We start from the raw sequence: 17,500 nt of genomic DNA, 5'->3' as shown, positions 1-17,500 counted from the left end.
GTGTCACAGTCATTTCTGCCTCTGTCTGTGTGTCTGTGTGTGTGTGTGTGTGTGTGTGTGTGTGTGTGTTTGAGAGAGAGAGAGAGTGAGAGCGAGAGCGAGAGAGAGACAGAGAGAGAGACAGAGAGAGAGTGAGAGAGACACAGAGAAAGAGAGAGACACAGAGAGAGAGAGAGAGAGAGAGAGAGACAGAGACAGAGACAGAGACAGAGACAGAGACAGAGACAGAGAGTGTGTGTGGCAGTTCTCTCCTGTGACAGCCAACAAACAGCCGGGGACTGTAATACACAACGCCAACAAATAAACAGGCCTTTTTTCCAAACCGCTGGCACCCTAATCTGTTTACTAAATATACAGGAAGGATTCTTCTAGATATATGTTTTACAACAGGTGATGGCCAATCAGTGTTGTTATTGTGTTTGCAGTAATTACCTGGCTGTTTACGTGTCAGAGAGAGAGAGAGAGAGAGAGAGAGAGAACCAGGGTCAAGTTCATTTGGGCATGCAAACGGAAAACATCTTCAAATGTTTTGTGAAAAAAAAAAAAAAAAAAAAAACAATTTTTGGGGGGGGGGGGATAAGTCCAGGTATTCCTTCTCTGTTTCAGTTTGTTTTCTTGTGTTCGATGCCTAATGAACATGACCCTGTACTGAACACCAGGTCAGTAACAAGGACAGAACACACCTGATTATTATGGTCACAGTCTGTAATTCAGTATCGGCTGAAAGGTCATTTTGGTGAGGCGTTTGTTTTGTTGTCCTGCTCAGACACCTTTTCATTTCATTTCATTTCTCACATGTGTCTTGGCTGACCTTTTGAGGAAAGATCTTCTGTTTCTAGGAATTAGAAGTATGAAATGAGACTGGTAGAAGAGTTCAAACACCATGTGAGGTGTTCTAATCAGGAAGGCGATGACAGGATAGTCCATTAACGAGCAGTTTGACATCAGCACATTGATTCCTCCTGCACTAATCTGTCTCGTATCTCTTGTCTCGTATCTCTTGTCTAGTGTCTCGTATCTAGTGTCTAGTATCTCGTATTTCTTATCTCGTGTCTCGTATCTAGTGTCTCGTATCTAGTGTCTAGTATGTCTTATCTCGTGTCTCGTATCTAGTGTCTCGTATCTCGTGTCTAGTGTCTAGTATGTCTTATCTCGTGTCTCGTATCTCTTATCTCTTATCTCGTGTCTAGTGTCTAGTGTCTAGTGTCTAGTGTCTCGTATCTCGTGTCTCGTGTCTAGTGTCTAGTGTCTCGTGTCTAGTATCTCGTGTCTCGTGTCTCGTGTCTAGTATCTCGTGTCTAGTATCTCGTGTCTCGTGTCTAGTGTCTAGTATCTCGTGTCTCGTGTCTAGTGTCTCGTATCTCTTATCTCGTATCTCGTGTCTAGTGTCTCGTATCTCGTGTCTAGTGTCTCGTATCTCTTATCTCGTGTCTAGTGTCTAGTATCTCATGTCTCGTGTCTCGTGTCTAGTATCTCGTGTCTCGTGTCTCGTGTCTAGTGTCTCATATCTCTTGTCTAGTATCTAGTATCTCGTGTCTAGTGTCTAGTGTCTCGTATCTCGTGTCTAGTGTCTAGTGTCTCGTGTCTAGTGTCTCGTGTCTCGTGTCTAGTATCTCGTGTCTCGTGTCTCGTATCTCGTGTCTCGTGTCTAGTGTCTAGTATCTCGTGTCTCGTGTCTAGTGTCTCGTATCTCTTATCTCGTGTCTCGTGTCTAGTATCTCGTGTCTCGTGTCTAGTGTCTCATATCTCTTGTCTAGTATCTAGTATCTCGTGTCTAGTGTCTAGTGTCTAGTGTCTCGTATCTCTTATCTCTTATCTCATGTCTCGTGTCTAGTATCTCGTGTCTCGTGTCTAGTGTCTCATATCTCTTGTCTAGTATCTAGTATCTCGTGTCTAGTGTCTAGTGTCTAGTGTCTCGTATCTCTTATCTCTTATCTCATGTCTCGTGTCTAGTATCTCGTGTCTCGTGTCTAGTGTCTCGTATCTCTTGTCTAGTGTCTAGTATCTCATGTCTAGTGTCTCGTATCTCTTATCTCATGTCTCGTGTCTAGTGTCTCGTGCCTCTTATCTCGTGTCTCGTGTCTAGTGTCTAGTGTCTCGTATCTCTTGTCTCATGTCTCGTATCTCTTGTCTCGCATCGAATGCTAATGGCATAGATCAAAAGTAGTCTGGTTACAATGGAGACTGCCATGACATAGATTACCTAGGTGACATCGTCTGCTGAGACTGCCATGACATAGATTACCTAGGTGACATCGTCTGCTGAGACTGCCATGACATAGATTACCTAGGTGACATCGTCTTCTGAGACTGCCGTGACATAGATTACCCAGAGAAGGTTACCTAGGTGACATCATCATGCTGAGACTGCCATGACATAGATTACCCAGAGAAGGTTACCTAGGTGACATCATCATGCTGAGACTGCCGTGACATAGATTACCCAGAGAAGATTACCTAGGTGACATCGTCAAGCTGACATTATTCCGGGTCGTCATGATGCAGCTGTTCGTCTTTACGGGTCACTGCAGTAATATTAGTAGTAGCCTCCTCAGTCAGCTGCTGTGCTCAGCTGAACCGATGGTGCGATCCCGGAGAAACATGCTGATCTACAGACTGATTTCTGACAACAGTCAGCTTCTCTTAATTGTGGCGCTGCAGGTCTACAACTTCGGGGACATTTAAAACAGGCTAAGCAAGCTTTTTTTTCCTGGTCAGTGAAGGAAAAGACATCTCGTTACAACAGTCACAGGAGCCTCACAGCTGATCAAGTCATTGCCTGGCGACCAGAACGTTTGTAATACAATCATTCAACAATCCTTCAACATTCCTTCAACAATCATTCAACAATCATTCAACAATCCTTCAACATTCCTTCAACAATCCTTCAACATTCCTTCAACAATCATTCAACAATCATTCAACAATCCTTCAACATTCCTTCAACATTCCTTCAACAATCATTCAACAATCCTTCAACAATCCTTCAACATTCCTTCAACAATCATTCAACAATCATTCAACAATCCTTCAACATTCCTTCAACAATCATTCAACAATCCTTCAACATTCCTTCAACATTCCTTCAACAATCATTCAACAATCATTCAACAATCATTCAACAATCATTCAACAATCATTCAACAATCATTCAACAATCCTTCAACATTCCTTCAACAATCATTCAACAATCATTCAACAATCATTCAACAATCCTTCAACATTCCTTCAACAATCATTCAACAATCATTCAACAATCATTCAACAATCCTTCAACATTCCTTCAACATTCCTTCAACAATCATTCAACAATCCTTCAACAATCCTTCAACATTCCTTCAACAATCATTCAACAATCATTCAACAATCCTTCAACATTCCTTCAACAATCATTCAACAATCCTTCAACATTCCTTCAACAATCATTCAACAATCATTCAACAATCATTCAACAATCATTCAACAATCATTCAACAATCCTTCAACATTCCTTCAACATTCCTTCAACAATCATTCAACAATCATTCAACAATCCTTCAACATTCCTTCAACAATCATTCAACAATCATTCAACAATCATTCAACAATCCTTCAACATTCCTTCAACATTCCTTCAACAATCATTCAACAATCATTCAACAATCATTCAACAATCCTTCAACATTCCTGAAGCATTCCTTCAACAATCATTCAGGCTGTGCTGCTGCTCCAGTTTCAACTGTTCTGCCTTATTATTATTCGACCATGCTGATCATTTATGAACATTTGAACATCTTGGCCATGTTCTGTTATAATCTCCACCCGGCACAGCCAGAAGAGGACTGGCCATCCCATATATGCTCTCTCTAATTCTCTCTTTCTTTCTCTCTCTCGGAGGACCTGAGCCCTAGGACCATGCCCCAGGAATACCTGACATGATGACTCCTTGCTGTCCCCAGTCCACCTGACTGTGCTGCTGCTCCAGTTTCAACTATTCTGCCTTATTATTATTCGACCATGCTGGTCATTTATGAACATTTGAACATCTTGACCATGTTTTGTTATAATCTCCACCCGGCACAGCCAGAAGAGGACTGGCCACCCCACATAGCCTGGTTCCTCTCTAGGTTTCTTCCTAGGTTTTGGCCTTTCTAGGGAGTTTTTCCTAGCCACCGTGCTTCTTCACCTGCATTGCTTGCTGTTTGGGGTTTTAGGCTGGGTTTCTGTACAGCACTTTGAGATATCAGCTGATGTACGAAGGGCTATATAAAATAAATTTGATTGATTGATTCAACAATCATTCAACATTCCTTCAACATTCCTTCAACAATCCTTCAACATTCCTTCAACGTTCCTTCAACATTCCTTCAACGTTCCTTCAACAATCCTTCAACATTCCTTCAACAATCCTTCAACATTCCTTCAACAATCATTCAACTGTCCTTCAACATTCCTCCAGAAAGGACGGAATGTTGTGAAGGAGACGTACTTCTGAACCAATCATAGTGCTACATCCTGGATCAACACTACCTGTCGTGACTCACTATGGTTGTCCCAAACTGCACCCTATCCCCTATGTAGTGCACTACTCTTGACCAGAGCCTACATAGAGAATAGGGTGCCATTTGGGGGGAAGCCTATGACACACCCAGTATTATCAAACAGGAAGGAGTAGGAGGCAGGCCACTCTGATGCCTCATGTGCTTTTTCTATCAAAGTTTTCCTTCGCTTCCTCCAGAACCCCAGAAGGCTGGGATCTCTAACAGCTACATTACAATATGAAAGTGTTAGTGAATTAAAGATTTTTAGCTCAGCAGAGAAAGAGGCATATTAATTAATAACTAATTATGATGATTTAATAGTCAGGGAATTAATTTCTTATTCTGCCAATCCAATCCCAGTCTGTGGGACATTCATCTGGTAATAGAGGGTAGAGAGAGAGAGTCAGTCCTTTCAGAGAGTTATTAGAGAAAATGATGTCTCTCTCTCTCTCTCTCTCTCTCTCTCTCTCTCTCTCTCTCTCTCTCTCTCTCTCTCTCTCTCTCTCTCTCTCTCTCTCTCTCTCTCTCTCTCTCTCTCTCTCTCTCTCTCTCTCTCTCTCTCTCTCTCTCTCTCTCTCTCTCTCTCTCTCTCTCTCTCTCTCTCTCTCTCTGCTTGTGGGTTTTCACTGCTCAGTTAAATTGAACTTGACAGATCACTAGGCTACAAACAACTAAATACAGACTTACAGAACAAACTGTGTGGGTGTGTATCTAGCATATCAGAGAGAGAAAGAGAGAGAGAGAGAGAGACAAAGAGAGAAGAAGGGAGAGAGAGAGAGAAAGAAAGAGAGAGAGAGAGAGAGGAGATGGACGAATAGATTATTTTGTTACGGTAAACCTCTAAACTCTTGTCTCTACCTGCAGACTTCCTCAATGAAAGCCTCTATATCATGACAAAAACACTTTCTTGATCAGATACAACGGATCAATGACCTGATTTAACAGTCTGCTGGGGGTCACACACGAATTCATGATTTACACACCATGATGAGTGAGATCAGTCCCAAACAGCACCCTAAACCCTATATCGGGCACTACTTTAGACCAGGGCCCATACAGAGAATGGTGCCATCATAGGCCATGTCTGCTTTTTACACTAAATCAACCAGATCTCTGAATCTGATATTTTTCACGTTTGGCTCATGTCATGACTCACGTTACTCACATGCACCGCACACACACACACACACACACACACACACACACACCTCTGCCATTGTGCAAAGGAAAGAAAGAACACCTCTCTCTTCACTATGAAAGCCTGCCATAGGCCCTCCAGCCAGACAAGACCGCATGTTGATATCATCCAGTACAGGTCTGACTGGGACAAGAAACGAGACTCGAAGCTGGCTTCCAGAAGCTTTATTTAAATAACATATATCATTTTTAGTGTGGGAACACACCTATTTCCTGGTCATTTTTTTCCTAATGACTTGGTGCTGCCTATCTTGGCCAGGACGCTCTTGAAAAATAGATTTTAAATCTCAATGAGTCCTTCCTGGTTAAATAAAGGTTAAATAATTTTTTTTTTAAACTATTGCACTGTATAGGGTATAGGGTGGGAATAGGGAGGACGATAGAGAGAAAACAACAGCTCCATTCATGTGAACCCTGGGTACAACAGACTGTTGAAACCTCCATTTGGTGGACAGACAACATAATGGCTGTGATGTCATCACAAATTATTATTATTATTATTATTAATAATAATATTGACAAAGCAGTCAAAACACCTTGGGGGAGTCTGTATGAAGACACAGCAACCACAACGTAACATAACATAACATTGTCCCTGAGGTTCACAAATATTTCTGTGTGAATTCACAGAGATCACACAGAACCACAAACGAATTTGAAAAAAAAAAAAAAAAAAATGAAACATTGATAAACTCCCTGATCTGTTAGGAGAAATGAAGCAGTGTTAAAACACAGACCCGTTGACATGAGAAAAGGGGCCACCATTGTAAATACAAACTATATTTATGTTGATTTATCTTCCCCTTTTCCTGGTCTTTTCCATTTACTTTGGCAATGTAAACATATGATTCCCATGCCAATAAAGACCTTTTATTTGAATTGAGAGAGAGAGAGAGAGAGGGGGAGACAGAGAGATGGATAGAGAGAGACAGAGAGAGAGAGAGAGAGAGAGAAATAGAGAGAGAGAGAGAGAGAAATAGAGAGAGAGAGAAAGAGAAATAGAGAGAGAGAGAGAGAGAGAGAGAGAGAGAGAGGGGAGAGAAAGCGTTTGAGACACAGAAAGACAGATGAACAGAGAGAGAGAGAGAGAGAGATATAATATGACATTTGTAATGTCTTTATTGTTCTGAAACTTCTGTATGTGTAATGTTTACTGTTAATTTTTATTGTTTATTTCACTTTATATATTCACTTTATATAATATCTACCTCACTTGCTTTGGCAATGTTAACACATGTTTTCCCATGCCAATAAAGCCCTTGAATTGAATTGAATTGAATTGAGCGAGTGAGAGAAAGCGTTTGAGACACACAGAAAGACAGATGAACAGAGAGAGAATAGGAGACCTCTTACCTTCTAGCACGGTGAGTTTGGCACTAGTGTTGATCTCGCCGGCACTGTTGGCGGCAGTACACTCGTATATGGCCTCGTCTCTGTGTGTCCTCAGCGGCTGGATCCTCAGCACAGACCCACAACCGTCATCAAAGTCAATCACCTGGCAGAGACACACACACACACACACACACGGGAGACATGAGATAGTGTATTTCAACTGTTCCAGTCAGTGGAGACTGGCGTCACTTTAAATCAGAGGAAAGGCTGATTGATGGAATAGAATGATGAAACCACGTCAAAACACAAAAAAACATTCATTTCATGAAACACGGGGTGTCTTTACTAGTATATATTACACATCATTACGGCTCAAATGAGAGACAGAAGACAGAGAAAGAGAGAGAGACAGATATAGGTAGATAGACAGACAGACAGACAGACAGACAGACAAAGAAAGAGACAGATATAGGTAGATAGATAAATAAAAGGAAGAGAGAGATGAGGAGGAGGGAAAAAACAAGGGATGGACGGATGGTGGAGATGGTGGAGATGGTGGATGGTGGAGACAGTGGATGGTAGAGATGGTGGATGGTAGAGATGGTGGATGGTAGAGATGGTGGATGGTGGAGATGGTGGATGGTGGAGACGGTGGATGGTGTGGATGGTGGAGATGGTGGAAGGTGGAGATGGTGGATGGTAGAGATGGTGGATGGTGGAGACGGTGGATGGTAGAGATGGTGGATGGTAGAGATGGTGGATGGTAGAGATGGTGGATGGTGGATGGTGGAGACGGTGGATGGTAGAGATGGTGGATGGTGGAGATGGTTGAGATGGTGGATGGTAGAGATGGTGGATGGTGGAGATGGTGGATGGTAGAGATGGTGGATGGTGGAGATGGTAGAGATGGTGGATGGTGGAGATGGTGGATGGTGGAGATGGTAGATATGGTGGATGGTGGAGATGGTGGAGATGGTAGAGATGGTGGATGGTGGAGATGGTAGAGATGGTGGAGATGGTGGAGATGGTAGAGATGGTGGAGATGGTGGAGATGGTGGAGATGGTGGATGGTGGAGACAGTGGATGGTAGAGATGGTGGATGGTAGAGATGGTGGATGGTGGAGACAGTGGATGGTAGAGATGGTGGATGGTAGAGATGGTGGATGGTGGAGATGGTGGATGGTGGAGACGGTGGATGGTGTGGATGGTGGAGATGGTGGAAGGTGGAGATGGTGGATGGTAGAGATGGTGGAGATGGTGGAGACGGTGGATGGTAGAGATGGTGGATGGTAGAGATGGTGGATGGTAGAGATGGTGGATGGTGGAGATGGTGGATGGTGGAGACGGTGGATGGTAGAGATGGTGGATGGTGGAGATGGTTGAGATGGTGGATGGTAGAGATGGTGGATGGTGGAGATGGTGGATGGTAGAGATGGTGGATGGTGGAGATGGTGGATGGTGGAGATGGTGGATGGTGGAGATGGTAGATATGGTGGATGGTGGAGATGGTGGAGATGGTAGAGATGGTGGATGGTGGAGATGGTAGAGATGGTGGAGATGGTGGAGATGGTAGAGATGGTGGAGATGGTAGAGATGGTGGAGATGGTGGAGATGGTGGATGGTGGAGATGGTTGAGATGGTGGAGACGGTGGATGGTGGAGATGGTGGATGGTGGAGATGGTAAAGATGGTGGAGATGGTAGAGATGGTGGATGTTGGAGATGGTGGATGGTGGAGATGGTAGAGATGGTGGATGGTGGAGATGGTTGAGATGGTGGAGACGGTGGAGATGGTTGAGATGGTGGAGACGGTGGATGGTGTGGATGGTAAAGATGGTGGAGATGGTAGAGATGGTAGAGATGGTGGATGGTGGAGATGGTAGAGATGGTAGAGATGGTGGATGGTGGAGATGGTTGAGATGGTGGATGGTGGAGATGGTTGAGATGGTGGAGATGGTTGATGGTAGAGATGGTGGATGTTGGAGATGGTTGAGATGGTGGATGGTGGAGATAGTGGATGGTGTGGATGGTAGAGATGGTGGATGGTGGAGATGGTAGAGATGGTGGAGATGGTAGAGATGGTGGAGATGGTAGAGATGGTGGAGATGGTAGAGATGGTGGATGGTGGAGATGGTGGATGGTGGAGATGGTAGAGATGGTGGATGGTGGAGATGGTGGATGGTGGAGGTGGTGGATGGTCGAGATAGTGGATGGTGTGGATGGTAGAGATGGTGGATGGTGGAGATGGTGGAGATGGAAGAGATGGTGGATGGTGGATGGTGGAGATAGTGGATGGTAGAGATAGTGGATGGTAGAGATAGTGGATGGTAGAGATGGTGGATGGTAGAGATGGTGGATGGTAGAGATGGTGGATGGTGGAGATAGTGGATGGTAGAGATGGTGGATGGTGGATGGTGGAGATAGTGGATGGTAGAGATGGTGGATGTAGAGATGGTGGATGGTAGAGATGGTGGATGGTGGAGATGGTGGATGGTAGAGATAGTGGAGATGGTGGAGATGGTGGTTGGTAGAGATGGTGGATGGTGGAGATGGTGGATGGTAGAGATGGTGGATGGTGGAGATGGTGGAGATGGTTGAGATGGTGGATGGTGGAGATAGTGGATGGTAGAGATGGTGGATGGTAGAGATAGTGGAGATGGTGGAGATGGTGGTTGGTAGAGATGGTGGATGGTGGAGATGGTGGATGGTAGAGAAGGTGGAGATGGTTGAGATGGTGGATGGTGGAGATGGTGGAGATGGTGGTTGGTAGAGATAGTGGATGGTGGAGACGGTGGATGGTAGAGATGGTGGAGATGGTGGATGGTAGAGATGGTGGATGGTGGAGATGGTGGATGGTAGAGATAGTGGATGGTAGAGATGGTGGATGGTGGAGACGGTGGATTGTAGAGATGGTGGAGATGGTGGAGATGGTGGATGGTGATGGAGATGGTGGATGCTAGAGATAGTGGATGGTAGAGATGGTGGATGGTGGAGACGGTGGATGGTAGAGATGGTGGAGATGGTGTAGATGGTGGTTGGTGATGGAGATGGTGGATGGTAGAGATAGTGGATGGTATAAATGGTGGATGGTGGAGACGGTGGATGGTAGAGATGGTGGAGATGGTGGAGATGGTGGAGATGGTGGATAGGGGTGGAGATGGTGGATGGTAGAGATGGTGGATGGGGGAGATGGAGGATGGTGGTGGAGATGGTGAATGGTGGAGATGGTGAATGGTAGAGATGGTGGAGATGGTGGTTGGTAGAGATAGTGGATGGTATAGATGGTGGATGGTGGAGACGGTGGATGGTAGAGATGGTGGAGATGGTGGAGATGGTGTAGATGGTGGATGGTGGTGGAGATGGTGGATGGTAGAGATGGTGAATGGTGGAGATGGTGAATGGTAGAGATGGTGGATGGTGGTGGAGACGGTGGATGGTGGTGGAGATGGTGGATGGGGGAGATGGAGGATGGTGGTGGAGATGGTGGATGGTAGAGATGGGGGATGGTGGTGGAGACGGTGAATGGTGGTGGAGATGGTGGATGGTGGAGATGGTGGTGGAGATGGTGGATGGTGGTGGAGATGCTGTAGATGGTGTATGGTGGAGATGGTGGATGGTAAAGATGGTGAAGATGGTGGAGACGGTGGATGGTGGTGGAGATGGTGGATGGTGGAGATGGTGGTGGAGATGGTGGAGACGGTGGATGGTGGTGGAGATGGTGGATGGTGGAGATGGTGGTGGAGATGGTGGATGGATGAGATGGTGGATGGTGGAGATGGTGGATGGTGGTGGAGATGGTAAATGATGGTGGATGGTAGAGATGGTGGATGGTGGAGACGGTGGAGATGGTGGAGGTGGTGTATGGTGGAGGTGGTGGAGATGGTGGATGGTGGAGATGGTGGATGATGGAGATGGTGGGTGGTGGAGATGGTGGGTGGTGGAGATGGTGGATGGTGGAGATGGTGGAGGTGGTGTATGGTGGAGGTGGTGGAGATGGTGGATGGTGGAGATGGTGGATGATGGAGATGGTGGGTGGTGGAGATGGTGGATGGTGGTGGAGACGGTAGAGATGGTGGATGGTGGTGGAGATGGTGTAGATAGTGTAGATGGTGTAGATGGTGGAATGTAGAGATGGTGGATGGTGGAGACGGTGGATGGTGGAGATGGTGGTTGGGGGTGATGGAGGATGGTGGTGGAGATGGTGGATGGTAGAGATGGTGGTTGGGGGTGATGGAGGATGGTAGAGATGGTGGATAGTGGTGGAGATGGTGGATGGTGGTGGAGACGGTGGAGATGGTGGATGGTGGTGGAGACGGTGGAGATGGTGGACGGTGGTGGAGACAGTGGATGGTGGAGATGGTGGTTGGGGGTGATGGCGGATGGTGGTGGAGATGGTGGATGGTAGAGATGGTGGATGGTAGAGATGGTGGATAGTGGTGGAGATGGTGGTTGGGGGAGATGGAGGATGGTGGAGATGGTGGATGGTAGAGATGGTGGATAGTGGTGGAGATGGTGGATGGTGGTGGAGACGGTGGAGATGGTGGTTGGGGAGATGGAGGATGGTGGTGGAGATGGTGGATGGTGGAGATGGTGGATGGTGGTGGAGACGGTAGAGATGGTGGATAGTGGTGGAGATGGTGGAGGTGGTTGAGATGGTGGAGATGGTGGATGGTAGAGATGGTGGAGGTGGTTGAGATGGTGGATGGTGGAGATGGTTGAGATTGTGGATGATGGAGGATGGTGGAAATGGTGGATGGTGGAGATGGTTGATGGTGGAGATGGTTGAGATGGTGGAGATGGTGGATGGTAGAGATGGTGGATGGTGGTGGAGACGGTGGATGGTGGAGATGGTGGTTGGGGGTGATGGAGGATGGTAGAGATGGTGGATGGTAGAGAGGGTGGATGGTGGAGATGGTGGATGGTGGTGGAGACGGTAGAGATGGTGGATAGTGGTGGAGATGGTGGAGGTGGTTGAGATGGTGGAGATGGTGGATGGTAGAGATGGTGGAGGTGGTTGAGATGGTGGATGGTGGAGATGGTTAAGATTGTGGATGATGGAGGATGGTGGATATGGTGGATGGTGGAGATGGTTGATGGTGGAGATGGTTGAGATGGTGGAGATGGTGGATGGTAGAGATGGTGGATGGTGGTGGAGACGGTGGATGGTGGAGATGGTGGTTGGGGGAGATGGAGGATGGTGGAGATGGTGTATAGTGGTATAGATGGTGGATGGTGGTGGAGACGGTGGAGATGGTGGTTGGGGGTGATGGAGGATGGTGGTGGAGATGGTGGATGGTAGAGATGGTGGATGGTGGTGGAGATGGTAGAGATGGTGGATGGTGGTGGAGATGGTGTAGATAGTGTAGATGGTGTAGATTGTAGAGATGGTGGACATGGTGGTGGAGACGGTTGATGGTGGAGATGGTGGTTGGGGGAGATGGTGGATGGTGGAGATGGTGGTTGGGGGAGATGGTGGTTGGGGGAGATGGAGGATGGTGGTGGAGATGGTGGATGGTGGATAGTGGTGGATGGTGGAGACGGTGGATGGTAGAGATGGTGGATGGTGGTGGATGTTAGAGATGGTGGATGGTAGAGATGGTGGATGGAAGAGATGGTGGAGACGGTGGATGGTAGAGATGGTGGATGGTGGTGGAGACGGTGGATGGTGGAGATGGTGGAGATGGTGGAGATGGTTGAATGTAGAGATGGTGGAGATGGTGGATGGTGGAGATGGTGGAGACGGTGGATGGTAGATGGTGGTGGAGACGGTGGATGGTAGAGATGGTAGAGATGGTGGAGATGGTTGAATGTAGAGATGGTGGAGATGGTGGATGGTGGAGATGGTGGAGACGGTGGATGGTAGAGATGATAGATGGTGGTGGAGACGGTGGATGGTGGATGGTATCGATGGTAGAGATGGTGGAGATGGTTGAATGTAGAGATGGTGGAGATGGTGGATGGTGGAGATGGTGGAGATGGTGGAGACGGTGGAGATGGTGGAGATGGTGGAGACGGTGGATGGTAGAGATGATAGATGGTGGTGGAGACGGTGGATGGTGGATGGTATCGATGGTAGAGATGGTGGAGATGGTTGAATGTAGAGATGGTGGAGATGGTGGATGGTGGAGATGGTGGAGATGGTGGATGGTAGAGATGGTGGATGGTAGAGATGGTGGAGACGGTGGATGGTGGAGATGGTGGATGGTGGTGGAGACGGGGGATGGTGGTGGAGATGGTGGAGATGGTGGATGGTGGTGGAGACGGTGGAGATGGTGGATGGTAGAGATGGTGGATGGTGGAGATGGTGGATGGTGGAGATGGTGGATGGTGGATGGTGGAGATGGTGGAGACGGTGGATGGTAGAGATGGTGGAGATGGTGGAGACGGTGGATGGTAGAGATGGTGGAGATGGTAGAGATGGTGGAGATGGTTGAATGTAGAGATGGTGGATGGTGGAGATGGTGAAGACGGTGGATGGTAGAGATGGTGGAGATGGTAGGGATGGTGGAGATGGTTGAATGTAGAGATGGTGGGGATGGTGGATGGTGGAGATGGTGGATGGTAGAGATGGTAGATGGTGGTGGAGACGGTGGATGGTGGAGATGGTGGAGATGGTTGAATGTAGAGATGGTGGAGATGGTGGATGGTAGAGATGGTGGATGGTTGAGATGGTGGATGGTGGAGATGGTGGATGGTAGAGATGGTGGAGGTGGTTGAGATGGTGGATGGTGGAGATGGTTGAGATTGTGGATGATGGAGGATGGTGGAAATGGTGGATGGTGTAGATGGTTGATGGTGGAGATGGTATCTATCACCGAGGTATCTCTCCCCCTTATAATTTGGGATCAAATATGCTCTGAAAGCAAACATGTTGACATGAGTACCCTGATATCGGGGAATTTGTGCCATTCTGAAAAAATTGTAGAGATGGTGGATGGTTGAGATGGTGGATGGTTGAGATGGTGGATGGTGGAGATGGTGGATGGTGGAGATGGTGGAGATGGTGGATGGTGGAGATGGTGGAGACGGTGGATGGTTTCGATGGTGGATGGTGGTGGAGACGGGGGATGGTGGTGGAGATGGTGGATGGTGGTGGAGACGGTGGAGATGGTGGATGGTGGTGGAGATGGTGGATGGTGGTGGATGGTAGAGATGGTGGATGGTTGAGATGGTGGATGGTGGAGATGGTGGATGGTGGTGGAGACGGGGGATGGTGGTGGAGATGGTGGAGATGGTGGATGGTGGTGGAGACGGTGGAGATGGTGGATGGTTGAGATGGTGGATGGTGGAGACGGTGGATGGTAGAGATGGTAGAGATGGTGGATGGTTGAGATGGTGGATGGTGGAGATGGTGGATGGTTGAGATGGTGGATGGTGGAGACGGTGGATGGTAGAGATGGTAGAGATGGTGGATGGTTGAGATGGTGGATGGTGGAGACGGTGGATGGTAGAGATGGTAGAGATGGTGGATGGTTGAGATGGTGGATGGTGGATGGTGGAGACGGTGGATGGTAGAGATGGTAGAGATGGTGGATGGTTGAGATGGTGGATGGTGGATGGTAGAGATGGTGGATGGTTGAGATGGTGGATGGTGGAGACGGTGGATGGTAGAGATGGTAGAGATGGTGGATGGTGGATGGTGGATGGTAGAGATGGTGGATGGTTGAGATGGTGGATGGTGGAGATGGTGGATGGTGGAGATGGTGGATGGTAGAGATGGTGGATGGTGTGGATGGTGGAGATGGTGGTTGGTAGAGATGGTGGATGGTAGAGATGGTGGATGGTAGAGATGGTAGAGATGGTGGATGGTAGAGATGGTAGAGATGGTACATGGTGGAGATGGTGGATGGTAGAGATGGTGGATGGTAGAGACGGTAGAGATGGTGGATGGTAGAGATGGTAGAGATGGTGGATGGTAGAGATGGTAGAGATGGTACATGGTGGAGATAGTGGATGGTAGAGATGGTGGATGGTGGAGATGGTGGAGATGGTGGATGGTGTGGATGGTAGAGATGGTACATGGTGGAGATGGTGGATGGTGTGGATGGTAGAGATGGTGGATGGTGTGGATGGTAGAGATGGTGGATGGTGTGGATGGTAGAGATGGTGGATGGTGGAGATGGTGGATGGTAGAGATGGTAGAGATGGTGGATAAGGCTGGTAGATGATAGATGTTAGAGATGGTGGATGGTGGAGACGGTGGATGGTGTAGATGATAGATGGTAGAGATGGTAGAGATGGTGGATAAGGCTGGTAGATGATAGATGAAAATACAGTTGAATAGAAGCTGGTGAATAGAGAGAAGGAGACGGGATGGATGAAAAGAGAAGAAGGAAGGAAGAGTGTGTGTGTGTGTGTCTGGTGAGAGAGTGTGTGTGTGTGTGTCTGGTGAGAGAGTGTGTGTGTGTGTGTCTGGTGAGAAAGTGTGTGCGTGTGTGTGTGTGTGAGAGAGTGTGTGTGTGTGTCTGGTGAGAAAGAGTGTGTGTGTGGGTGTGTTTGTGTGTGTCTGGTGAGAGAGTGTGTGTGTCTGGTGAGAGTGTGTGTGTGTGTGTGTCTGGTGAGAGAGTGTGTGTGTGTGTGTCTGGTGAGAGAGAGTGTGTGTGTGTGTGTGTGTGTGTGTGTCTGGTGAGAAAGAGTGTGTGTGTGTGTGTGTGTGTGTCTGGTGAGAGAGTGTGTGTGTCTGGTGAAAGTGTGTGTGTGTGTGTGTGTGTGTGTACTTTCATGCTGTGTGTGTGCGTGTGTCTCCCTGTATCCATCCCTGTCTCCCTGTCTGTCTCCCTGCCTGTCTCCCTGCCTGTCTCCTTGTCTGTCTCCCTGCCTGTCTCCCTGTCTGCCTCCCTGTACTATGTGTGATTCTCCATGCGTACCTCCCTGTCTGTCTCCCTGCCTGTTTCCCTGCCTGTCTCCCTGCCTGTCTCCCTGCCTGTCTCCTTGTCTGACTCCTTGTCTGTCTCCCTGTCTGGCTCCTTGTCTGTCTCCCTGCCTGTCTCCTTGTCTGTCTCCCTGCCTGACTCCTTGTCTGTCTCCCTGCCTGTCTCCTTGTCTGTCTCCCTGTCTGTCTCCCTGTCTTTCTCCCTGTACTAAGTGTGATTCTCCATGCATACCTCAAAGCGCTGGGAACTGACTTTCTTGCCCTTCTTCATCCAAGTGATCCTGGGTTTGGGGTCTCCTGTGGCCTGGCACACGAAGGATGCTACACCACCCGATATACCCGTCTGGTCCTCAGGAGACTTGACGAAACTTGGTAAGCCTGAGGGAGAGATGGACATTTCGAATCACTTCTACAATTCAGTGGAGGGGATGGGAGGGGAGGGAGGGAGAGATGGACATATCGTATCACTTCTACAATTCAGTGGAGGGGATGGGAGGGGAGGGAGGGAGAGATGGACATATCGTATCACTTCTACAATTCAGTGGAGGGGATGGGAGGGAGAGATGGACATATCGTATTACTTCTACAATACTTTCATGGAACAATTCAGTGTAGGAGGGAGGGAGAGAGAGAGAGAGAGATTTTATTTTAATTTTTTATTATACCTTTATTTAACTAGGCAAGTCAGTTAAGAACAAATTCTTATTTTCAATGACGGCCTAGGAACAGTGGGTTAAGTGCCTGTTCAGGGGCAGAACGACAGATTTGTACCTTGTCAGCTCGGGGATTTGAACTTGCAACCTTCCGGTTACTAGTCCAACGCTCTAACCACTAGGCTACCCTGCCGCCTCAGGGTGGGAGAGAGAGATGGCGGGAGGGAGAGAGAGGGAGAGAGAAAGAGAGATGGCTGGAGGGGAGAGGGAGAGAGAGAAGGTGGGAGGGGAGAGGGAGAGAGAGATATTGAGAGATGGCAGGAGGGAGAGAGAGAGAGATGGCGGGAGAGAGAGAGAGAGAGAGAGATGGCGGGAGAGAGAGAGAGAGGGAGAGAGAGAGAGAGAGAGAGAGAGAGAGAGAGAGAGAGAGAGAGAGAGAGAGAGAGAGAGAGAGAGAGAGAGAGAGATGGCGGGAGAGAGAGAGAGAGAGAGAGAATGGCGGGAGAGAGAGAGAGAGAGAGAGAGAGAGAGAGAGAGAGAGAGAGATGGCGGGAGAGAAAGAGAGAGAGAGATGGCGGGAGAGAGAGAGAGAGGGGGGGGGGGGTTGGGGGTTAGAGAAATCTGTGGTCTCAGGAAGCATGTAGATGTGGTTATATCGGGATATAATTTATTCCACAACAAACCTCTACAATATAACAGTCCAGATGTATTGTTGCTGTAACACCTGGTGCCCTATTCACTATAGGCTCTGGTCAAAAGGAGGGCACTTTAAATGGTTCTATAGGCTCTGGTCAAAAGGAGGGCACTATAAAGGCTCTGGTCAAAAGGAGGGCACTATAAAGGCTCTGGTCAAAAGGAGGGCACTATAAAGGCTCTGGTCAAAAGGAGGGCACTATAAAGGCTCTGGTCAAAAGGAGGGCACTATATA

The 17,500-nt window shown here is 47.8% G+C and overlaps 1 protein-coding gene across 13 annotated transcripts in view; it reads right to left on the bottom strand.

Annotated features, from left to right (window-relative positions):
- LOC110492646 (receptor-type tyrosine-protein phosphatase F) overlaps positions 1-17,500 on the bottom strand; it is a 495,157-nt gene that overhangs the window by 250,730 nt on the left and 226,927 nt on the right. For all 13 annotated transcript variants that reach the window (XM_036986572.1, XM_036986579.1, XM_036986575.1 and 10 more), the window contains 2 exons: positions 16,152-16,297; positions 7,071-7,212 (listed from right to left, as the gene is read on the bottom strand). In XM_036986572.1, the coding sequence (XP_036842467.1) occupies positions 7,071-7,212; positions 16,152-16,297 (288 nt within the window). The remainder of the gene's footprint in view (positions 1-7,070; positions 7,213-16,151; positions 16,298-17,500) is intronic.

The sequence above is a fragment of the Oncorhynchus mykiss genome, chromosome 8 (genome assembly GCF_013265735.2).
Source record: "Oncorhynchus mykiss isolate Arlee chromosome 8, USDA_OmykA_1.1, whole genome shotgun sequence".
Taxonomy (NCBI): Eukaryota; Metazoa; Chordata; class Actinopteri; order Salmoniformes; family Salmonidae; genus Oncorhynchus; species Oncorhynchus mykiss.
This window is presented reverse-complemented; position numbering and strand designations above follow the sequence as displayed.